The 25,365-nt window shown below is 43.5% G+C and overlaps 1 protein-coding gene across 1 annotated transcript in view; it reads right to left on the bottom strand.

Annotated features, from left to right (window-relative positions):
• The window catches only part of dis3l2 (DIS3 like 3'-5' exoribonuclease 2), a 29,709-nt gene extending 5,795 nt beyond the window's left edge, over positions 1–23,914 (bottom strand). The window contains exons 1-15 of the mRNA XM_072687059.1: positions 23,848–23,914; positions 23,205–23,402; positions 21,683–22,124; positions 20,719–20,843; positions 19,718–19,771; positions 19,479–19,580; positions 15,950–16,118; positions 11,974–12,062; positions 10,903–11,132; positions 10,632–10,805; positions 10,110–10,189; positions 9,883–9,995; positions 7,223–7,330; positions 6,435–6,668; positions 5,261–5,340 (exon numbers count right to left, since the gene is read on the bottom strand). Coding sequence (XP_072543160.1) covers positions 5,261–5,340; positions 6,435–6,668; positions 7,223–7,330; positions 9,883–9,995; positions 10,110–10,189; positions 10,632–10,805; positions 10,903–11,132; positions 11,974–12,062; positions 15,950–16,118; positions 19,479–19,580; positions 19,718–19,771; positions 20,719–20,843; positions 21,683–22,124; positions 23,205–23,396 — 2,192 coding nt within the window. The 5' untranslated portion in view covers positions 23,397–23,402; positions 23,848–23,914. The remainder of the gene's footprint in view (positions 1–5,260; positions 5,341–6,434; positions 6,669–7,222; positions 7,331–9,882; positions 9,996–10,109; positions 10,190–10,631; positions 10,806–10,902; positions 11,133–11,973; positions 12,063–15,949; positions 16,119–19,478; positions 19,581–19,717; positions 19,772–20,718; positions 20,844–21,682; positions 22,125–23,204; positions 23,403–23,847) is intronic.
• Between the last annotated feature and the right edge of the window lie 1,451 nt (positions 23,915–25,365).

Here is a 25,365-nt window from a genome sequence, read left to right as displayed (position 1 = left end):
CATACTGTATCCAACACATACTGTAACTAATACACACTGTACCTAATACACACTGTATCCAACACAAACACACTGTAACTAATACATACTGTAACTAATACATACTGTACCTAATACACACTGTATCCAACACAAACACACTGTATCCAACACATACTGTAACTAATACACACTGTACCTAATACACACTGTATCCAACACAAACACACTGTAACTAATACATACTGTAACTAATACATACTGTGTCCAACACAAACACACTGTAACTAATACATACTGTAACTAATACATACTGTATCCAACACATACTGTAACTAATACACACTGTACCTAATACACACTGTATCCAACACAAACACACTGTAACTAATACATACTGTAACTAATACATACTGTATCCAACACAAACACACTGTAACTAATACATACTGTATCCAACACATACTGTAACTAATACACACTGTACCTAATACACACTGTATCCAACACAAACACACTGTAACTAATACATACTGTAACTAATACATACTGTATCCAACACAAACACACTGTAACTAATACATACTGTATCCAACACATACTGTAACTAATACACACTGTACCTAATACACACTGTATCCAACACAAACACTAACTAATACATACTGTAACTAATACATACTGTAACTAATACACACTGTAATACACACTGTATCCAACACAAACACACTGTAACTAATACACACTGTAATACACACTGTATCCAACACATACACACTGTAACTAATACACACTGTAACTAATACATACTGTAACTAATACATACTGTATCCAACACATACTGTAACTAATACACACTGTATCCAACACAAACACACTGTAACTAATACACACTGTAACTAATACATACTGTATCCAACACATACTGTATCCAGCACATACTGTAACTAATACACACTGTAATACACACTGTATCCAACACAAACACACTAACTAATACACACTGTAACTAATACACACTGTATCCAACACAAACACACTGTAACTAATACATACTGTATCCAACACATACTGTAACTAATACACACTGTATCCAACACAAACATACTGTAACTAATACACACTGTATCCAACACAAACATACTGTAACTAATACACACTGTATCCAACACAAACATACTGTAACTAATATACACTGTAACTAATACATACTGTATCCAACAAACATACTGTAACTAATACATACTGTATCCAACACATACTGTACTTAATAATCACTGTATCCAACACAAACATACTGTAACTAATATACACTATAACTAATACATACTGTATCCAACACAAACACACTAACAAATACATACTGTATCCAACACAAACACACTGTAATACACACTGTATCCAACACAAACATACTGTAACTAATATATACTGTAACTAATACACACTAACTAATACACACTGTATTCAACATACTGTAACTAATACGCACTATAACATACATACTGTAACTAATACACACTGTATCCAACACAGGCATACTGTAATACATACTGTATTCAACACAAACATACTGTAACTAATACAAACTAACTATTACACACTGTAACTAATACACACCAACTAGTACACACTGTATCCAACAGTATTAGCTGCAGTGTGTCAGTGTGATACAGTATGCATTAGATTTTGCATCAGGTGGAGTATGTTCGTGTTAGATACAGTATGTATTAGATTTTGCATCAGGTGGAGTATGTTCGTGTTAGATACAGTATGTATTAGATTTTGCATCAGGTGTAGTATGTTCGTGTTAGATACAGTATGTATTAGATTTTGCATCAGGTGTAGTATGTTCGTGTTAGATACAGTATGTATTAGATTTTGCATCAGGTGGAGTATGTTCGTGTTAGATACAGTATGTATTAGATTTTGCATCAGGTGTAGTATGTTCGTGTTAGATACAGTATGTATTAGATTTTGCATCAGGTGTAGTATGTTCGTGTTAGATACAGTATGCATTAGATTTTGCATCAGGTGGAGTATGTTCGTGTTAGATACAGTATGCATTAGATTTTGCATCAGGTGTAGTATGTTCGTGTTAGATACAGTATGTATTAGATTTTGCATCAGGTGTAGTATGTTCGTGTTAGATACAGTATGTATTAGATTTTGCATCAGGTGGAGTATGTTCGTGTTAGATACAGTATGTATTAGATTTTGCATCAGGTGTAGTATGTTCGTGTTAGATACAGTATGTATTAGATTTTGCATCAGGTGTAGTATGTTCGTGTTAGATACAGTATGCATTAGATTTTGCATCAGGTGGAGTATGTTCGTGTTAGATACAGTATGCATTAGATTTTGCATCAGGTGGAGTATGTTCGTGTTAGATACAGTATGTATTAGATTTTGCATCAGGTGGAGTATGTTCGTGTTAGATACAGTATGTATTAGATTTTGCATCAGGTGGAGTATGTTCGTGTTAGATACAGTATGTATTAGATTTTGCATCAGGTGTAGTATGTTCGTGTTAGATACAGTATGTATTAGATTTTGCATCAGGTGTAGTATGTTCGTGTTAGATTTTGCATCAGGTGGAGTATGTTCGTGTTAGATACAGTATGTATTAGATTTTGCATCAGGTGGAGTATGTTCGTGTTAGATTTTGCATCAGGTGGAGTATGTTCGTGTTAGATACAGTATGTATTAGATTTTGCATCAGGTGGAGTATGTTCGTGTTAGATACAGTATGTATTAGATTTTGCATCAGGTGGAGTATGTTCGTGTTAGATACAGTATGCATTAGATTTTGCATCAGGTGGAGTATGTTCGTGTTAGATACAGTATGTATTAGATTTTGCATCAGGTGTAGTATGTTCGTGTTAGATACAGTATGCATTAGATTTTGCATCAGGTGTAGTATGTTCGTGTTAGATACAGTATGTATTAGATTTTGCATCAGGTGTAGTATGTTCGTGTTAGATACAGTATGTATTAGATTTTGCATCAGGTGGAGTATGTTCGTGTTAGATACAGTATGTATTAGATTTTGCATCAGGTGGAGTATGTTCGTGTTAGATTTTGCATCAGGTGGAGTATGTTCGTGTTAGATACAGTATGTATTAGATTTTGCATCAGGTGTAGTATGTTCGTGTTAGATACAGTATGCATTAGATTTTGCATCAGGTGGAGTATGTTCGTGTTAGATACAGTATGCATTAGATTTTGCATCAGGTGTAGTATGTTCGTGTTAGATACAGTATGTATTAGATTTTGCATCAGGTGTAGTATGTTCGTGTTAGATACAGTATGCATTAGATTTTGCATCAGGTGTAGTATGTTCGTGTTAGATACAGTATGTATTAGATTTTGCATCAGGTGTAGTATGTTCGTGTTAGATACAGTATGTATTAGATTTTGCATCAGGTGGAGTATGTTCGTGTTAGATACAGTATGCATTAGATTTTGCATCAGGTGGAGTATGTTCGTGTTAGATACAGTATGTATTAGATTTTGCATCAGGTGTAGTATGTTCGTGTTAGATACAGTATGCATTAGATTTTGCATCAGGTGTAGTATGTTCGTGTTAGATACAGTATGCATTAGATTTTGCATCAGGTGGAGTATGTTCGTGTTAGATACAGTATGCATTAGATTTTGCATCAGGTGTAGTATGTTCGTGTTAGATACAGTATGTATTAGATTTTGCATCAGGTGTAGTATGTTCGTGTTAGATACAGTATGTATTAGATTTTGCATCAGGTGGAGTATGTTCGTGTTAGATACAGTATGCATTAGATTTTGCATCAGGTGGAGTATGTTCGTGTTAGATACAGTATGTATTAGATTTTGCATCAGGTGGAGTATGTTCGTGTTAGATACAGTATGTATTAGATTTTGCATCAGGTGGAGTATGTTCGTGTTAGATACAGTATGCATTAGATTTTGCATCAGGTGTAGTATGTTCGTGTTAGATACAGTATGTATTAGATTTTGCATCAGGTGTAGTATGTTCGTGTTAGATACAGTATGTATTAGATTTTGCATCAGGTGGAGTATGTTCGTGTTAGATACAGTATGTATTAGATTTTGCATCAGGTGGAGTATGTTCGTGTTAGATACAGTATGCATTAGATTTTGCATCAGGTGGAGTATGTTCGTGTTAGATACAGTATGTATTAGATTTTGCATCAGGTGTAGTATGTTCGTGTTAGATACAGTATGTATTAGATTTTGCATCAGGTGTAGTATGTTCGTGTTAGATACAGTATGTATTAGATTTTGCATCAGGTGGAGTATGTTCGTGTTAGATACAGTATGTATTAGATTTTGCATCAGGTGGAGTATGTTCGTGTTAGATACAGTATGCATTAGATTTTGCATCAGGTGTAGTATGTTCGTGTTAGATACAGTATGTATTAGATTTTGCATCAGGTGTAGTATGTTCGTGTTAGATACAGTATGTATTAGATTTTGCATCAGGTGGAGTATGTTCGTGTTAGATACAGTATGTATTAGATTTTGCATCAGGTGTAGTATGTTCGTGTTAGATACAGTATGTATTAGATTTTGCATCAGGTGTAGTATGTTCGTGTTAGATACAGTATGTATTAGATTTTGCATCAGGTGGAGTATGTTCGTGTTAGATACAGTATGTATTAGATGCAGTACAAGTTACCAGTTTAGATGCAGTATCAGTTAGAGACAGTGTTGATTTGATACAGTATGTATTAGGTGAAGTAACACTGTATCTAACTCATACCGGATCTCATACTTTATAAAACCAAACATTTAAACAGTCAGTCATAAATAGTTATTACCATAATTACTATTAAACAGAATTTTAATTAACTTCTGGCTCTTTTTTTGGTTCCAAAATCAAAAGGTTAAGAGTTTAAGCAGCTTGTTTTAAAGCCACACACTGAAGGGTAGTCTCTTTTTACACAGAGACGTGTTCTTGTAATGAAATGTGAATTTTAAACAGTAAATAAAAGCTGTTTGGTCGAGCTTAGCAAGATTATGCTTTCCTACTTACTTCCTGCACTGTGGCGATTTTCATTGCTTCACAGCTCTGAAGCTTTTCAGATGTGCAGCTACTCAACCAGTACATGCTGTGCTTATTAAGGACTATTCGTATTTATAGCAGTCTATCGAGTATTTAAGTCAGAGTGGTTATCGGTACTCTGTATCAGAACGGAAAAAGTGGTGTCTGTGCATCCCTAGTTTCCACCTACACTCCTTCAACCATCCCCTGTAACCCGGATCGGTGGGTTTTACTCACTTGTTGCTGTCTCTGTACTGATAAACATAACAGCCCTGAGGCATGCCGGAGTCGGAGTCCAGGCTGAACGCCAGCTTCATCTGAAGAAAAGAGAAAAAGAAAGCTTCTAAATTACCACCAATTAATTACACGCACTGCACAAACCTCCCCGAGAACACCAACCCAATCATCCACCACCCCGTTACTCATAAGAAAGATCGACTGACAGTTTTTGTAAGCAACAAGAATGATCAAAGGTTCGTTCTTTGAGGAGAGGTTCCAGGTAGGGAAGATCAGAGAAGATCAACGGTAATTTAAACCACATCAAACACAGCAGAAACATGACATAGCAATGTCTCAACAGCTCCATCCTTAACGATCATCCGGAAACACAGACTAATTAACAGTAATCAATCACCAAGCAGAGACACTCGTTAAGATTCTGCCAATTAAACGGAATTCAGCGCCCCTCCTCGCGTTCCCACACTCCAAACAGTAAAGGTGCTTTAGGGAGGGTTCTGTAAAAGACGCCATAGAAGAACTCCTCTTGGTTCCCTAAAGAACCATGCCTGTAATATAATAATATGGACAAAAGTATTGGGACACCTCCACATTCCACCTACAGCAGCTCTTTTTATGATGACCATTCCCATTAATATGGAGCTGGTCCCTCTTTGCTCTAAGCTCTACCAGCAGCAGCAGGTCTGGAGCTCTGCTGCAGTTACTGAGTCAGTTGGAGGCTTTTCTGCACTCTGCTCTGAGCTCAGCACTCAGCCCTGACCCCGCTCTGTAACTTTACGTGGTCTGACAGACACTCGGTGGCTGAGCTGCTCTCTGTGAGCTGTTCCTCCTAAACTCTTCCACTGTTCAATAATAACACCACTCACAGCTGATGGAGGAAGATCTAGGAGGGAGGAGATTTCACCAGCTGACTTGTTGTAGTTGGTGCAGCGGTGTCTCCTATTACATACAGAACCACGCTGGAGTTCAGTGAGCTCTTCAGAACCTCCCGTTCTTTCACTGATGTGTGGAAGAAAGACAGACTGCAGGGCTAGAGGCAGGAGTTTATACAGCTGTCGTAGTGAGACTAAATTGAAAGATTCAGAGATGTGTCCCAATACTTTTGTCCATATTCTACATATGGCGTTCTACACATCTATTAAAGTGTCGGCTGTAGTTGGGTTTTAGAGGGTACCTGGTCGAGTCGCAGGGCTCCTCCCTCAAAGCGCTGAGCACGCAGGTGTTTGGCAAGGCTGTGCAGGTGCAGGACGGCCTGGTGGACGTGCTGGAGGGAGTGCTCAGGGGAGCAGGGTGGGAGCTCCTCGGCACTGAAGTGTTTATCAGGGTCTTCGATCATGCTCTGAGCATGATCATAACTCAGCTTCACACACGAGCGGATCACTGACCGGCCGAACCACTCACTCAGGATCTGAGGACACACACACACACACACACACACACACACAGCTAAAAGAAAAAGCTAAAGTGTACAACAATGCTTGTAATTTAATAAACCCAAAAGCCCGCTCTCAGTCTGAGTCTCGGACCCGGATCTCTGTAAAGCTGCTTTATGACAACAGCTGTTATTATTAGACAGATGACCGACTGCAAGTTGATGGATACTGGCTTCTCTTAACTGTTAGGGGAATGGTAGGACCCTCACTCCCCCTGACTGTGGGAGCCCGTAATGCAGATGAGGTGATGCAGTCTGAGCTGGGCGATGTGGTAAAAATACTATCACCATATTTAAAGACATTTTCACGATACGCAAAATTTATCAGACCATGCATCAGTAGCAGCGGATTCTAAAAAACTGCTACTCCGTTCTCTCCCACACTCAGTAACCTGCTCTGCGTCTAATTAAACAGCTCTAATTACACTGCCTGTAGTGAAGAACAGCGTTTATCATGATACCGGTAAAATAAATAATACTAGAAGGGTGAAGGGTGAAGGGTGTGTGTGTGTGTGTGTGTGTGGCAGCACCTTCCCCTCAGGAGAAAGCCTCCAGATGACGGAGAACGTCAGCCGATCAGTCTGAGGATTCAAACTGCACAGTTCCTCACACAGGAGACGCGGCAGCATTGGGATTACCTGCAGCACAGACACACAAACAAACAAACAAACAGATAAACAAACAAACAGATAAACAAACAGCTTCAGTTAAAGTGTTTTGCAGGGCTAAATGTTTTTTTTACTATTTGTAAGTTCCGACTGCCCTCATGGTTCACCTCTGTTCTGGGGTGGGAGTTGGGGAGGGGTCTTAATCATTACTTCTATTTCTCTTTAACAATCAGTCAGTTCTCTGGAAAATTTAAACTATTAATTTATATATATATATATATATATATATATATATATATATATATATATATATATATATATATATATATATATATATATATCTCAAGATCTCACTACTTTCTCTTTTCAGAATGAGAAGCTCTTGTTTCTCCTTTTTACTGGATTTATGTTCAGCTGCTTTATCTGTTCTGATGAGATCTGGAGCTCCTACTGTAAATTATATATATATATAAGGCCCATCACTGTACCCTTGTCTCTCAGCAGTGAGAGAGTTTTACAGTAGAAGCTCCAGATCCCATTAGAACTGATAAAGCAGCTGAACATAAATCCAGTAAAAAGGAGAAACCAGAGCTTCTCATTCTGAAGAAAGAAAGTAGTGAGATCTTGTCGGTGAGCTAGTCTGAAGAACAGAGCTCGCTTCCTCCAGGTTTCTCCTGGACGCCCCCCAGTCCAGCCAGCACAGCGTGGAGGATGTGTTCACCTCCATCAGCAGCAGCAGCAGCAGCAGCAGCAGCAGCTCACCTGATTTACCATCATTAAGCCCTGATTTACCACCAAACCAGGTGTTGATCTGAGGAGAACTCTAAATAACACTAGACTCCATGAGAGAGGAGAACTTTGGAGATGTTCTAATGAACACAGTGATGGAGAACCTCCATCACTTTCTGTAGGAGTGTTATTATTAGTGTTTATTCTGAGATCAGTGACTTACTGAGCAGATATATATATATATATATATATATATATATATATATATATATAGGTCAGGGCAGGCTGTTTGAATGCAGGTCTTGATGGAGCTCCGTGTTGAAGGTGTATGAATGGAGAACGCTGGCAGCTCGTTTAGACTGCGGACAGACACGCTGAGTAAAAGCTCTGCTATTGTTTCAGTTGGATACTTTGCTTCCTCCCTAAAGAGAGTTATTACCAGACTTTAAGTATGAGGAGTAAAGAATTATGACTGTTTAAATGGATGATCTAAGCTTTTATTTTGTACATAGACGTGAGCTGTTCGTGTGCTTGTGATGAATCAACATTTAGTTGCTATGTTTAGGCGAGCGGTGTGGGGAGATTTACGAGGCGTACAGATGAGACAGCAGTAACAGAATGAGGTTGCAAAACAGGCCCGGAATGTGTTTACGTGCCCCGCGCCGGAGACGTGCGACTCGGATGGGGGCGAGAACAGGCCGAGACACAACCTTCGTTAAAAATGGGAAAAATAATTAGAGAGAGAACAATGCATTACACGCTCCTTCAGTGAGACAGCATTCAGCATGAGAAATGACTGAGCGCTGATGCTTCTCCACCTAACCAAGCTATGCTGCGGGTTCCTCTTCATCATCATCTTCATCATCATCATGCCAATAACAAGCTTCAGATCAATGAGAGTCTTTCAGCTCTTCTCACTGATCTGGAAGTTTATCCAACTAAATGCCACCCTGTCAGGAGGGAAGCATCCAGGCCTGGAGCTAAATCAGCGGTTTCACTCATTACCAACTTCTGAGACCATCGAGGGGGGGGGGGGGGGTGATTCCTTCAGTTCAGTTTAACCCCTCTGAGCGGAGGGGGAACATCACTGCTGCCTGCTTTCACACGGCTACTAATTTGATAAAGTTTAGAACCAATATTCATTCATAAATGGTATATTTACATGTGGAGAGAGCAGTGCTGGGTTGTCCCCAAAGGGCCCTTGAGCAACTCCCTCTGCTACAGGGGGCGCTAGAGTATGGCTGTAGACCCCAGCTCAGACCCCAGCCATCTATATTCTAATCTGGGCATATTATACTGACTATAAACTTTATATATGTATAAATACGTGTATATACACACACACACACACACACACACACACACACACACACACACTTCTACAGTATTGGGACACCAGTGTTTCTTTTTAAAACGTATTAAAAGAGTTGATCCTACTTTTGTAGGAGTAACTGTCTCTACTGTCCAGAGAAGAAGACTCTCTACTAGATTTTGGAGGAGCATTGCTGTGAGGATTTGTTTGCAAAAAAAAAAGTCACCACCCCACCTCATCCCATCCTATCCCAAAAGTACTGGATGGGGCTCCACCACCATCACTCCAGAGAACACAGCTCTTCCACTGCTCCACAGCTCCTCAATGCTGGGGGGCTTTATACCCCTCTAGCCCACGCCTGGCATTAGGCAGCATGGAGCCAATAGGGTCATGATGTTGATCTGCTCCAGGGATGCCATTTTAGAAGGGGCGTCCACAAACTTTTTTTAATACCCTTGATTTCAGAAAAATGCTGAATGAGCTGGTGTCCCAATACTTTTACCCCTTGAGTGCATCTTATTGTTAAAGTGGACTTAATTACCTTCTGAACCATATACACGCTTGTAGCTCTTTTGCTGGCAACATCATCCAACACACTGCCTTCCTCCACAAAGTAGCTCACATCAGCAATGTGAACCCCAACCTCAAAATTTCCTAGAAAAAACACAAACAAAGAAAATCCATCAGTGCTACAATTCACGAAACCAAACCTCTTACCAAACCAAATAACTCTGATAATACAATTTCAGTGAAAGCTGACAGACTCACCATCTAGAAGCTGCTCGCAGGATAGAGCATCATCCAAATCTCGGGCAGTAGCCGGGTCAATCGTAAATATACACTCCTTTCTGCAACACAGAGGAAGCGGCCATGGGTCACTCCATATATATGAGACTGATATTCGTCCTGGAATCAGGGGTACTAGCTGGGGGGGTTGCCCCCTTTACTGCAGTAACAGCCTCTACTCCTCTGGGAAGTTATTACACTAGGGGTTGGAACATTGCTGTGAGGAGGATTTGATTGTACTCAGACCCAAAAGTGAGAGCATCAGTGAGGGCAGGCTCTAAAGTTGAATGATAAAATTGTTAAAGTAGCCGAACTCGCTTCTTAAAGAGCTGTCTGGATTCTTTTGGACATGTAGTGCATGAATTAATAACCGCAAACAAATGTAAGAGGTCCTAACACGCCACCCTGAGGAACTCCAGTACAGTAAAGACTTATTTATTTATTGTTAGTAATTTTCTTTTAAAATAAGTCTTATTAATTATGTCTTCAGAGGAGCTCATTTACCTCAGGTCTCTTCTTCTGGCGAGCTCCTCAGCTGGGATGGTCCATGGGAGGTTCTGGGGTAGGCAAGCCAAGGCTTCTTCTGTAAAGTCTGAGAAATCTACATCGTACTCGGTCAGGATACCTTCCGTCTCCGGCTCAATCTCACCAGCCTGGCCCAGTGATTTAGCTAGTCGCCTGCATTCAGAGAAAACAAGCAGCACCATAAAACCTCCTGGATCAACAGCCAATCCCAGTCTGTCTGAAACTGCTCAAGCCTCGTTGGGCTACATACCCTTCTGCAAAGGTGTTGTCAGAAGGCCAGTGTGTTATTCTACAGATGAAGAGCGTGTTGGCGTAATCTCCGGGCCGGGAAGGAAAGTCTGCAGGGCAGTCCTTCAGAGGCACGTTGACTCTCGGGACCCGATGGTCGACGGGAGCAAACATGGCGAAGGGCTTGTCTGGGAGGAACTTAATAAATCCAGAAGCTGCTCTGGAGTGCTTTTCCTCAACGATGTAAACCACCTGAAATGGGAACGCCAGAAGAATCTCGTTTATGGAATATATTGGAGACAAGGTCAGCAGTTGGTTAGCAGTTTGCGTACTTTGGTGCAAATACGAGGAACAGACATGTACAGTAACGTACAGTTAACTAATTGTCCAAAAAGCGTCCATCTTTCCACAAACAGTCATTTGCATAAACTATATCCACTTCATCTATATCTGAAGTTCCCCGAACAACAACACTTTAACCGGCAGTAACTTCAGGCTCCTGTAGATGGCGCTGTGTGTGTGAGGGTCAAGTAGAGGTGGGACAGTGCAGTGGGGGTCTGTTTAGAGGTGTGAAAAATAGGTTGCAAAGCAAATTGGCTAAAAGGAGTGGCTGCATTTGGGCGTGGCCAAAGACCACAGTGTGAAGGAAGCAGCTGAAGCTGCAGGTCTATGGAAGCTTACGGTCATACAGGTCTACCAGCAGTGGCAGAGATCCCAGCCTACAGGAGAGTCTCCTCAGAATTGTTGCCGAAAGACGAAACCTATGGACAGGGACCAGAGGCAGGTTTCCTGCAGAGTGTTCATTCAGAAACTGAGGGTGAAGGACCTGCGCTGACGGCTAGAAGCAGTTCTAGCTAGGAAACGATTGTCCTTCGTAAGCTGTGAAACCAGCCGGCCGTCTCTGTCCGTCAGTTCCGTCTTTCAGCCACCATCAACGCCATCTACTGGAGCCTGAAGTTACTACCACCTTAAACAAGGTCCGGGGAGCTTCTACAGGAAGCCCCAATGTCTTTTACAGCTCAACCAGGATGACCTGTTCCTGGTTCAAAAACACCTCAACCCCGTTTAAACAAAGAGAAATCAAACCCTTCACCTTTCCAGTCTTCTGAATGGTCCTCTCTGCGGAAGAGCCAGGGGTGCTGCATTTATCTACACCTTCTCCATCTCTCGGGGTGGCAGGAACTGAAAGAAACGAGGGGAAAGAAGACGAGAGCTGAATGAAGCTACTGACCAACCAGCTCCTGCATTCTCAGCGGGACTGGGCTCTCCTTTGAGCTCCAGCAGTTTGGGATAGGGGGAGTTTTACCATGTTGTTCGGTCGGTCCAGACCGTTCCCTGCCGCTCTGTAGAACTTAAGCTAAAACTAACTGCCATGTTGTTGTCTGCACAGTAGAGACTAACTCTGAGCCAACTCGTCCCCACCCCCTTCTCCCAGTTCGAGCCTCAGTGTCTCAGACCGCCTTCATTGAGCTTCCAGTTCCTCTACAACTCAGCTCCTCCATGTACTAAAAAGGAATGGGGTGCCATGCAGGTCCTCCTGCAGACGACCAGTCTCTTCCAGCCAAGGTTGTCTGTCAATCACTTCATTTCTAAGTGTAGCTCCGCCTTCTTACAATAACTGAGCTGAGCAAGGGTTAAAGACTGGTTTATGGGGAAAAATAAAAAATATCCGATATCAGCACAGGGAGACTAACTGCTGAGGTTTGGGGGCTCTGGAGATGGAGAGACAGTTTAGAGAAGGATAATAAGATGGAAAATGGGCGGGGCGGTTTTGTCATCGGAACATATGGGGATGGGCAGAGCTACATATCATAATGCAACCAGAGGCGCTAGACCTGTGGTTGCTTAACGGGTCTGGTTTGATATTTAGGTATTTTTAAATATTGGTAAATAATTCCTTTCAAACTAAACATCATATGGTCTGAACTGTCCATGTCTAGTGTTACATTTACAGCGTTTAGCAGACGTTCTTCTCCAGAGCGACTTACTGAAGAGCTTCACTGTTTACTGAAGAAGAACCTCAGCTAGTTTAAATAGACTAAAATTCAGATCCTCTAATCTTAGACTCTACTAAACACAAGTCAATATGGAGACCACAGTACTCTTCTCTTCGCTCAGAAGAACAAAGCTCACAAAGCTCAACAAAGCTCGAGTCCTCTCAGAAGAGGAGGGTCTTCAGTCTGGGTTTGAGGACAGCGAGTGTTGGACTCTGCTGTTCGGACACCCAGGGGAAGTTCGTTCCACCACTTCGGTGCAGGACAGAGAGAAGTCTGGACGCTCGTCTTCCGTGGATCTTAAAGTTCACAATTTAATCTGACTTGCATAAATCAACAGTAAACTGGAGTGAAAGAGAGGAGTCATTTGAGGCCGTAGGAGTGATTGATTAAGGCGTCTCTGTGTTGGAGGAATGAATGAGCTATTCTCCTGGAAAAACAATCACGTCTTTCAGCTCTTCCTACAGTTTCCACACGCCTGACCAGAGCAGACGCAGAGGAATCTCCTCCACTGTTGTGCTTTCACTGCCTTTAATGATTTAATCTGTGGATATTTTTGGAAGGCAGGTATGAACAAATATGTCTGGATTTTATAGATAGCGGAAAGCACACACACACACACCAACCTTTGGCTGTTTAATCATCAGTGAGTGACTCAACACACTGACATCAGCTGTGTAATCAGAGCGTAAACACCAGCCTCGCGCCAGCACACAGCGGAGCGACACTACGGTCATAACCGGACCCTCCCGAACCACGCCGCTGACGTCCGGAGCAGCGGAGAGGTTTCTCTGACTGCAGGGACGTTTATTAAACCTTTGGTCGGGTGAGTCAGTGTAGTGTTGAGCTCTATAAAAGGTAGGCTGTAAAGGCTGTTCTGACTCTGAAGTCTGACTGGCTGAGATCAGGGCTGAGCATACTGTGGAGGAGAGTCCTGGTCAAGACTGGGTCCAAATCAAGTGGAGTAATTGAGTAGAGAGTGGGACCAGGACGGACACCCAGTCCAAGTCACGACTTTGTAGCAGTTCAGTCCAAGTCCAGACCAAACGGAGTCTGAGTCCAGACCAAAATTCTGTAGTAGTCAAATCTGAGCAGAGACCGAGGTTTTGCAGTGGTCGAGCCAGAGTCTAGAGCCAGAAGCAGTCGAGAGCCCGAGTCGAGAGCCAGGAGCAGTCGAGAGCCCGAGTCGAGAGCCCGAGTCGAGAGCCGGGAGCAGTCGAGAGCCCGAGTCGAGAGCCGGGAGCAGTCGAGAGCCCGAGTTGAGAGCCGGGAGCCCGAGTCGAGAGCCCGGAGCAGTCGAGAGCCCGAGTCGAGAGCCGGGAGCAGTCGAGAGCCCGAGTCGAGAGCCGGGAGCAGTCGAGAGCCCGAGTCGAGAGCCGGGAGCAGTCGAGAGCCCGGAGCAGTCGAGAGCCCGAGTCGAGAGCCCGAGTCGAGAGCCGGGAGCAGTCGAGAGCCCGAGTCGAGAGCCGGGAGCAGTCGAGAGCCCGAGTCGAGAGCCCGAGTCTAGAGCCGGGAGCAGTCGAGAGCCCGAGTCTAGAGCCGGGAGCAGTCGAGAGCCCGGAGCAGTCGAGAGCCCGGAGCAGTCGAGAGCCCGAGTCGAGAGCCGGGAGCAGTCGAGAGCCCGAGTCGAGAGCCGGGAGCAGTCGAGAGCCCGAGTCGAGAGCCCGAGTCTAGAGCCGGGAGCAGTCGAGAGCCCGGAGCAGTCGAGAGCCCGAGTCGAGAGCCCGGAGCAGTCGAGAGCCCGGAGCAGTCGAGAGCCCGAGTCGAGAGCCGGGAGCAGTTGAGAGCCCGAGTCTAGAGCCGGGAGCAGTCGAGAGCCCGGAGCAGTCGAGAGCCCGAGTTGAAAGTATGAGACTTCGTAGTAGTCTACGAGTAGTCGAGTCAGAGACCAGATCAAAATGATGTAGCAGTCAAGTCTAGGGAGACTTGTCTAGGTAGTCGAGTAGTGGAGTCAGTAGTAGAGTAGAGTGCAGTAGTAGAGTCAGAGACGAGTAGTCAACTCAGTTGAGACGTTGTACAGTCGACTCAGTCAAGCCTGAGACTTTTTAGTAGTCTAATCCGAGTCAAGACAGAGACTACTTAGTGGTCAACTCGAGATCGAGACTTATTAATAGTTAGGCTCAAAACCCAGAGTTTTTAGAGAGTCAAGTCCGAGTTGAAATCGAGACTTTGTAGTAACTGAGTCAAGGACTTTGTAGTAGTGAAGACCAGTGGAAAGTCGTCATTAAAGCTGAGTCAAGGCCGAGACTCCAGAGCAGTCAGGACTGAGTTAAGCCTGAGATAAGGAGTGGGCGAGGCAGTGTCAAGAGCAAGATCAGATTAAGATTTTTATGTAGTACGTCTTCAATATTCCTGCAACCCGACCAAGCACTGCCCTTGAGGGCGTTATTTAGACAGGCTGGGACACTGGTAGGACTTGTTTGTTTCAAAGCTTAGTTTCCAAAAAACTGTCGATGTTGATTTTAGCCAATGACATGTTCCCTTTTTCCACTCGGATTTCAACATCAGCACTGTTCATTCCCTTATTACAGTTTACTGCTCATTTTCTTTGGTTTCTGAGGTCCAGTGATCTTCCTTCAGTTCAGAATATTCACTGGACAGGAACTGCTGGACAAACAGATGGTACCTTCTGACTAGTAGTGTAAGCTGTGTATTTACAAATAACTTGTATAATAATAAGGTTTGTAGTTTCTATAGAATCAATGCATTTACAACCGTTTAACCTTCCCCTAAATATCGACCATCACAGCTTTCATTATAAACACTGAAAATGACAGATTATCAGAAATAAACTACTGCATTAGAGCTCATCCCCAACATCCCTGACCCAGACAATCACACAAACCCAATAAAGCTATTAAATAGCTATTTGCTCTTTGCCCAATTTACAGCCATCACCCTGCTTGAACAGCGGATTTCTCTGCAGTTATTATTAATGATTAATAACATGCTGTATTGATCACAGTGGGTTTCTGGTCATGCTGGTTAAGCATCAGTGTATGAGTGATTCTGCTCTACGTCACACACCCCTTGCAGCACTGTGGGAGCATCCCTGTAACCCGTTCGTTCTGGTACCTTTGTCCTGAAGACTGACCGACTGCATTTTATTGGTCAGTTCCTCGTTCTCGTCCCGGCTGTACTGAGCCTCCACAACGACATCTGGACTGCAGGACTTCCCTGGACCACCCAGGCCTGCTGGACCTTTTCCTACAGGGGTCTGCTCACACTCCTCTCCATTCACCACCTGAAACACACACACACACACACACACACACACGTTTATAGACTCCTCATACTCATCTCCTTTTACAAACATGGTTCTTTATGAAAGGAACCCTATGTATGGGGTACTAGATCACACATGCATCCAATTATTGTCCATGCCACTTCATGAGAGCAGCCCAGAGCTACAGATGTCCATTCTTCAAATGTTCCTTAAATGGTTCTTCGCCTGTCTGAGGTTCTGCAGTCGGATCTTGTTCATATTGCTCCAACAAGGGTTCCACTATTGTTACAAACCACTCGTAATTCATTTCTACTCAAGCGTTTTCCAACCGCTCTGTATGCCTTAGAATTAAACAGGCTATTTCTGTTACTCTGCCTGCAATAACAATGTATGCAAATGAGCTTTGTTCTGATTGGCTGTTGGCTGAACATGAAAACGTGTTGGTTTTTGTGACATCACAGAAACATTATATTCAGAACGTGCTCAGTTTTTATATAAATGGACTGTGTAGACATTTTGGGAGTACGCAGGTTTGATCATCTGTGATGCCACAGCCATACGTCAGTGACCGGGAAGCCCAGAGAGCACAACGTCCCTCAGAGTGCAGGGGAGCAGTTAGCAGCAGTTTGAGATGATGTGGCGGACCTTCTTCTTCTATATTTATCTCGGAGGAAGACCGTGCTAGCCTTCACCCTACCGGCACAGGAGTTCTAGATAGTGGGGGAACCGTGGAGAAATGATACCAGCAACTCTGGGCTCCTTAAAGAGCTCAAAAATCAACCATACTCAATTTTCCACTCCAGCCCTACAAACGCAGCCGTGCTGACGGTGTTCTCGCTGAGGTTTCAGGTGTTATCTTTAGAACACCTGAATCATCACTTGGCTGGAATAAACCTATCATCATCAGAACTCTGTCCAAAGACATTTTTTTTAATATCAATCATATCTTGGAGCGATTCAAACAGAGCTGGAGATGTTTAAATAGCCCCTCCTCCTACCCCCCCATTTCTCCTGTAAGAGTCAGCTCACCTGAAATGACTCTGGAGCTCAGTATGGCTGATGCGTTCCTGCCTTTGGGCTGGAGAAGGGTTCGTTTCCTTCTGCTTTAATTACCCTCCTCACGCTGCTTATTTACAAAACCTCTCCCTGACATAACCTGCCTCGCAGCACCGCAACACACACACACCTGAGCTCACGGCAAACCTTCTAAAATAAACAGGTGACACGCAAGACGTGCCTGTGGAGCGTTAGTGATGAAGCAAAATATGAGACACTCAACTTCAGGATTAGAGAGATTTCAAGAGTCATATTAGTGTAAAATCCTGCAGTAACTTTAGGCAGGAAAGTGCGGCGTACTGCCACGGCAACAGCCAGAGGTGATGAGCAACCAGCGACCCGGCAGGCAAGAGGTGAAAAGCTGCTTCTGCGGGCTAATCATTGTCTCGGTCATCATCAGGAAGCTCACCGATCCGATCCCAGGTGATGCCACAGCCATACGTCAGTGACTAACCGTCCTCTTTCTGTCTCTGGGACGGTAGGACGGGTCTCCCTTTCCCCCAGTCACTCAGCATGGGTGATGCTAACCGGGGTAGGCATCATTTAGCTGGGGTAGCGTGTCAGGCTCCAGTGGGGGTGTGTTAGCAGCAGTTTGAGAAGATGTGGTGGAGCTTCATCAGAACGTCTAGAAGGAAGACAGTCCTACGGTGGCAACATCATGTGATAAGGGGCTGTTCTAGATAGTAGGGGAACTGGGAATAACTCAACTTTGACGCAACAGAAGCGAGACGTTAGCGCTGGTGTCCCTGCCTCTGCAGAACCACGTCTGTCTCTAAAGGGATCGCAGGGTTAGGGACAGTCGGGATGGACATCCCTACTGCCCTCTACTGAACTACCCTTTCTCCAGATCAGCCCTGACCCCACACCATCCCGCTGGGCTCTCAGGGCGTCAGACAGAAGCAGGAGGACGAGTGTGGGTGGTGTACATGCTGGAACAGGACGCAGGCACTTCCCTGGATCTGATCAGTCACTGCGCTGCACTTAGCCACGGGTGATTAGACGCTGATTTGATTATATAAAGCTCAGCGTTATTTTCTTTCCTGAGAGCGAGCTGTTCCACATTCTGACAGCTGCTGAGAGCCGGAGCTCGTTTAACCGGGAGGCGGTGTGCATTACATCCGTGAGACAAATGACAGGCCTGAATGAACAGACAGGGCCGAACCGGAGCCCCACCAGAGCGAACACCCCTCGCTCTGACCACCACAGTTACCGAGAACTCCTCCCAACTTGGTGTACTTTTCCACTAAACTCCACTTCTTCTTCTTCTTTCCTCCTGAGCTTAATAAACCACATTTTCACACGACTCGGTTTCCTTTCTTTACAGCCAATCCCACATTTTAATAAAAGTCTTGAAGAGTAAAATTAATTGGTTAATTACTATTAGGGTAGATGTGTGTGAAACTGTGTTACTGTACCTTTAAGACTGGTACACATGGATACACTGATTGGCTGTGCCTTGTTTTAAAAGCAGTCTGGCCTGAAGGTGTGAATGGGCGGGGCTAAACTGATAGCTAATTTCAGGAGTTCGATCTCTGGGGTGAATGGTAAGTTCATCTAAATCATTTATTTTTAACAACTTAAATAAAATTAAGTTGTTTGATGGCACGGAGGGAGTTTTTTCGGACACTGTTGCCACCGACTTGCTTAAAAGGGGCTCGGACTCGGATCTCTAAAGCTGCTTTGTGACAACATTCATTGTAAAAAGAGCTAAATCAATAAATCTGAATTTAAAATGTGAAAACTTGAACTTTAAATACATTTAGACGCTTTAAGATTTAGACACTTTAAAAGAAAATGTCCTATTCTGAGTATAAATTCTGAGATGAGCAGAAATGAAAATAATGCAATCCTAATATTGCCTGAATTTATAGGTTTTACAGACCATAAGACTAAAGCCCTATTGGGACGGGATTAGTTCTGTACTGGGGTACCGTACTTACTATAGAGTTTCCCAGTGATTTAAGTCCCGTCCCAATGTGCAATGTCAGTCATTTTCATGGACTGCGCTCTCCCACGTCAGTAATATCATATCTCATATTAAAATAACCTCAGCTTATAGTAGTCCTGTGTGAATCCACATGTGGGGAAATATTCCATCATATTCTGTGTAGGAGGAGTTGTTTACGTGTTTTCTCCCGTATGGAAGAGCTCGAGGAGGCATCGGTTTCTGTGGCAAACCTCAGAGGACGAGCTGAAGGACTGCTGGCAGCTTTAGGTAAGTCACTAATAATCACACTTGTGATAATCACAGCCCTGTCCGAAATAGCCACTGAACACAGAGCAGGGTTCTGTCCCTCTGCCACACCCACACAGGATAAATACCTTCCAGAGTTCAGGAGGCAGGAGCTTCACCACCACCACGTCTCCGTTCAGAGCTCGGTTACGGGACACGATGCCATCCAGGAAAATATCCGCTGATCCATCCTGAAGCGAAACAAACCAAAACCACCACTTCATTCTCCTGAACTGAGGGGTTTAACAGAGGAGGCTCCTCATGGCCCTTTCATTAGAAACGAGCCTGAACATCAGTCCAGCTCAACACAGCACCGCTCAGTACTTACGGGAGACGGGATAAACGCTTCGTGATATTTCTTGGGGTTAATCCTCAGCGGCCCCTGAGAACCACACAAACAGCAGCGTCACAAATGAACAGCAGCATCCTCCACTGTATTTACGTCATCGCTAATGTCTGATCCTGAGATGCAGACTCAATAACAGAGTCAGAGATCAAGCCTCGGATCAGACTGCATCACACTGGGAACCAATGGGTTCCAACAAGAAATCAGCCAATAAAGCTGAGCTGCTGATGTTTTTTCCCCTCTCCTGAAAAGTTGCCATTTTGGAGACGTGAGGTTTGTGTGTGAGAGCAACAAAATAATAATAATCATAACAATAATAATAATAATAATAGCAATAACAAAATACTACTACTAACAACAACAACAATAATAAAGGTCTAATGATTGATGTGCAATTAAGAGTCATTTGCAATAACCTGTAAATAATATTGTTATTGCTTTTTTACTTCATATTTATTTTGTGTATATAGTGTTATTAATCTACGTTTTTGTAACTGAGTGTCTTGCTATCCCTTCCTGCTGCGACACTGAGAATTTCCCCACTGCAGGACTAATAAAGCATTATCTTATCTTATCTTATGATGTCATATAAAGAGCATTAATGGCTTTATAGTACAGCTGGGCAATATGACATGATAACAGTATTCTTCTATGATCATATGGAGGAGACTGTTAGTGTAATAAACACTGATCAGCTGCAGGGTTCATTACTAACAGTGTAATCAGACTGAAGGGTTCATTAGATGAAGAGCAGCAGATGTTGAGTATAAATCACTGTATTCAGTACAGAGAGGATCTGAACTGTAGATTATAAGAATCTGACACTGATGTGTTTAGTCTGCGATCACATGTATCGTGATAAATATCGTGATATAGTATTTTTATCATATCGCCCAGCCCTAGTTTATATGTTATTAGTATATGTTATTAGCACTTATCGCTGATCTTGTGTGTTTAGGGCTTCAATGATGAAACTGACTCACCTGAATGAGTTCTCCTCTCTTCAGTCCATCAGAAACGTCTCTGACAGTCATGTAGTCCTCGAACACTCTCCTCCGCCCCCCTCTGTTCCTCTGGTTCTTACCGGCTGGAGAACCTGCATTACGAGCTGTGGAGACAAGCAGAAGTAGAGCCACATTTACCATGAACTACGTACTGGTCGAAACCCACATGCTAAGATCACAGTGTGGCAGAGAAAGCTCAGAAAACCAGTCACCCAAATCGGAGGCAGAGTAGGGCTGGGCGATATGGTAAATATACAATATCACGATATGTAAAGACACGATATTTATCACGATACATGTGATCACAGACTAAACACATCAGTGTCAGATTCTTATAATCTACAGTTCAGATCCTCTCTGTACTGAATACAGTGATTTATACTCAACATCTGCTGCTCTTCATCTAATGAACCCTTCAGTCTGATCACACTGTTAGTAATGAAACCTGCAGCTGATCAGTGTTTATTAATGCTAACAGTCTCCTCCATCAATCAGAAACGCTTATTATTATCACGATACGATAAAATATCGTCATATTGCCAGCTCTGAGACGGAGCAGTGGCTTTCCTTCATGTTTGAGTTACGCTAACTCAGTTCTAATTGGCCCATTAAAATGCAGCTTTTCAGAAAATATTAATAAATCGATAGTATCGCAATGTGCTGTATTGATTCTCAGTATTGATTTTTATTATTGATTATTAATAATAGTTTAGATGTAAAGACTGGTGTCAGACAGTGGTTCATTTAGTGTTGCGTTTAAACCCACACCACTAGAGGGCGATGTTTTGTACTATATCCTGCTGCTCTGATTGGATGAAAAGTCCACTATGAAGGTGTGTTTCGTACCTGTACGGTATCGCCAGGTTCTTGTCTTAGTAGTAGCAAAATACATCAATCTGAACTGATGAAAAGCACCAACGCTTGACCAGACTGGGGTGTTTACCTTCAGGATGTTGGGTTCTGGTTCTTTTCTGTGGGGTCTGCATCTTCTCAGCTCCACCCGAAACCCCCGACCCCTCCACCTTCTCTGCGCCGCTAGGTTTGGAGGACTTCTTTTTCTTCTTCTTCTTCTTTATCTTGTTCCTCTCGTGCTCGTCCCCCTCATTCAGGCTGCAGGAGTCGCTGTCTGTGGGCCGAGGCCGGACCCCATCCGCTTTCCCGCATCTGGTGTTCCTCTGCTTCCTCTGCTGCTGCTGCTGCTGCTGCTGCTGGGCGGAGGTCGGTCTGGTCGTAGCGCTCGTCTCCGACTCCACACCGCCATCCCTGATAACACTCGACTCTTTGTTCTGTTGTTTTGCTGAGGAGCGTTTTTTCCTCTGTGGGGTCTCACTGCACTGACCCGCCTGTCTGTCCAGCGGACCGGCGCCGTGCTCGCTCCTGCTGCCCTGTAACAGAACACAGACGGGTTCTTCTGGGTTTCAGTCTGCAGTAAAGCTGAATGACAATCACCCAGGTTTTAATGTCCAATTAAAGCAGTAAGTATATTTAAACAGACCACACCTTTAATCCTGGTATATGTAAATGAGCTCTGTTCTGATTGGCTCATTCATTTAAAAGTCAGGACTGAAATACGTCTTATAACTTCAGTATAAATCAGGTTGAATGGGAGGGGCTACACAGCTATAGGCTGAATGGGAGGGGCTGGAATGCTGCGGCTGAATAATAGGAGGGGCTACACTGCTGTAGGCTGAATAGTGGGAGGGGCTACACTGCTGTAGGCTGAATAATAGGAGGGGCTGGAATGCTGTAGGCTGAATAGTGGGAGGGGCTGGAATGCTGTAGGCTGAATAGTGGGAGGGGCTGGAATGCTGTAGGCTGAATAGTGGGAGGGGCTACACTGCTGTAGGCTGAACAATAGGAGGCTACACTGCTGTAGGCTGAATAGTGGGAGGGGCTACACTGCTGTAGGCTGAATAATGGGAGGGGCTACACTGCTGTAGGCTGAATAGTGGGAGGGGCTACACTGCTGTAGGCTGAACAATAGGAGGCTACACTGCTGTAGGCTGAATAGTGGGAGGGGCTACACTGCTGTAGGCTGAATAGTGGGAGGGGCTACACTGCTGTAGGCTGAATAGTGGGAGGGGCTACACTGCTGTAGGCTGAATAGTGGGAGGGGCTACACTGCTGTAGGCTGAATAGTGGGAGGGGCTACACTGCTGTAGGCTGAACAATAGGAGGCTACACTGCTGTAGGCTGAACAATAGGAGGCTACACTGCTGTAGGCTGAATAGTGGGAGGGGCTACACTGCTGTAGGCTGAATAGTGGGAGGGGCTACACTGCTGTAGGCTGAATAGTGGGAGGGGCTACACTGCTGTAGGCTGAACAATGGGAGGCTACACTGCTGTAGGCTGAACAATAGGAGGCTACACTGCTGTAGGCTGAATAGTGGGAGGGGCTACACTGCTGTAGGCTGAATAGTGGGAGGAGCTAACCATCACTTTCCAGTATAATGATGAGAACTGACCTGAGGCGACCCCGACCCGCTCTGGTTCCTCCTCCGGTCGATACACCTGCCGGCAGGTGAGTTCTCGGCTTCGTCCTCCTGTTTGTCGAGTTTGCAGTTGTTCTGGTGCTGGCAGTTCTGATCTTTTGGGTTCTTGTTGTGGTTCTGCCTCCTTTGCCGAGGTTTGCCGGCTCCTTTTGGCTTGGGCTCCATGCTGGTCTGGAAGGCAAGCACACGTCGTTATGCCTTTGTTTGGAAATATTATTGTTTAATAATGATTAGATGTGTTTTAGAGAGCTGTACGCTTCTGTTTACGTCGTTACAGGTGAGTAACAATCAGGTTCTACAACGTTAAAGCTTAAAAAACAAGGCTGAAATTGGCGTCTTGTGGGAATTGTCCGTTCCACCTTAAATGCTGCAGCAGTTCCATTCTGGCGCCTGAGGCCAGCCTGAGGCGCCAGAATGGAACTGCTGCAGCATTTAAGGTGGAACGGACAATTCCCACAAGACGCTATTTTACGCTTTGTCAGCGGAGCTACCGTCAGTTAGCCGGTGGCTAACCTCCTCACACAGCCTTCCAACCTATTATTATCCCTCAAAACCAACATTTCCCCCCAGACACAGCCCTAAACCCCAAAAATCGCCCCTCGTTTACCCGCATTACCTGCTCCGCTCTCTCTAAACTCAACAACGGCGTTCCGAATCCGGTTTAGAGTCAACGCGCACTGCTGCATTCTGGGAAATGTAGTCCTTTATTGCTTCGCGGTTTCCATGGAAACGACTTTTCTGTAAAAAAATACACAGGTTCTGCGCTGTTCTGCAGTACTACATAAAACAGTGGGGTTCTATGCCTTTTAGAATTATAGTGGAACCTGGAATCTGGTGCTTTAAAGAACCACTTCTAGTATCTAGTCTAAAGACGCCTGTGAATATGTATCTAGTACACTGTAAGTGTGGGAAATAAGGTTCTTTGAATTTTTTAAAAAATGTTAGTGGAACCTATTTGGGGCTTTAAAGAACTGTTTGAAGTTCTAAGATCTAGTCTAAAGCTATCCGTGAATATATATCTAGTACACTGTAAGCATGGTGTGGTTCTGTAGTCCTAGCACTATCAAATAAGGTTCTTTGATTTTTTAAAAATGATAGTGGAACCTATTTGGTGCTTTAAAGAACTGTTTGAAGTTCTAAGATCTAGTCTAAAGCTATCCGTGAATATATATCTAGTACACTGTAAGCGTGGGAATTGTGGTTCTGTAGTCCTAGCACTATCAAATAAGGTTCTTTGAATTTGTAATGATAGTGGAACCTATTTTGTGCTTTAAAGAACCATACATTTACATTACAATCAAAGTTTTAATATCTAGTCCAAAGTTTTTCAGTATGTATATCTAGTACACTGGAAGGATAACAAAATGGTTCTACAGTACTATAAGAGAAGTTCCTTTACTTTGTTTAGATAGTGGAACCTATTTGGTGTTTTAAAGAACTGTCTGACGTTCTAAGATCTAGTCTAAAGCTATCCGTGAATATATATCTAGTACACTGTAAGCATGAGAAATGTGGTTCTGTAGTCCTAGCACTATCAAATAAGGTTCTTTGAATTTATAATGATAGTTGAACCTATTTGGTGCTTTAAAGAACCATACATTTACATTGCAATCAAAGTTTCAATATCTAGTCCAAAGCCTTCCCAGAATATATGTATCTAGTACACAGTAAGCAAATAATGGTTCTACAGTACTATAAAATAAATTTCTTGAATTTTTGCTTTAAAGACCCGTTTACATAATGAAGCAATCAAAGTTTCAATATCTAGTCCACAGCCTTTCCAGAATACATATCTAGTACATTTTAAGCCAAAATGGTTCTACAGTAGTAAAAAGGAGGTTTCTTGACTTTGTAGAGATAGTGGAACCCATTTGGTGCTTTAAAGAACATTTTACATTGCAATTGAAGTTCCAATATCTAGTCTGAAGCCTTCCAGAATATATATCTAGTACACTGTAAGAATGACAAAAATGGTTCTACAGTACTATAAAAAAGTTTCTTGACTTTGTAAAGATGGAACCCATTTGATGCTTTAAAGAACCGTTTACATAATGGAGCAATCGAAGTTTCAATATTTCAATATTTGGTGCTTTAGAGAACCGTTTGCATTACATTACACAAGTTCTAATATCCA

The sequence above is a fragment of the Salminus brasiliensis genome, chromosome 9, assembly GCF_030463535.1.
Source record: "Salminus brasiliensis chromosome 9, fSalBra1.hap2, whole genome shotgun sequence".
Classification (NCBI taxonomy): domain Eukaryota; kingdom Metazoa; phylum Chordata; class Actinopteri; order Characiformes; family Bryconidae; genus Salminus; species Salminus brasiliensis.
The sequence above is the reverse complement of the archived record's forward strand: the minus strand, read 5'-3'. Positions and strand labels throughout refer to the sequence as shown.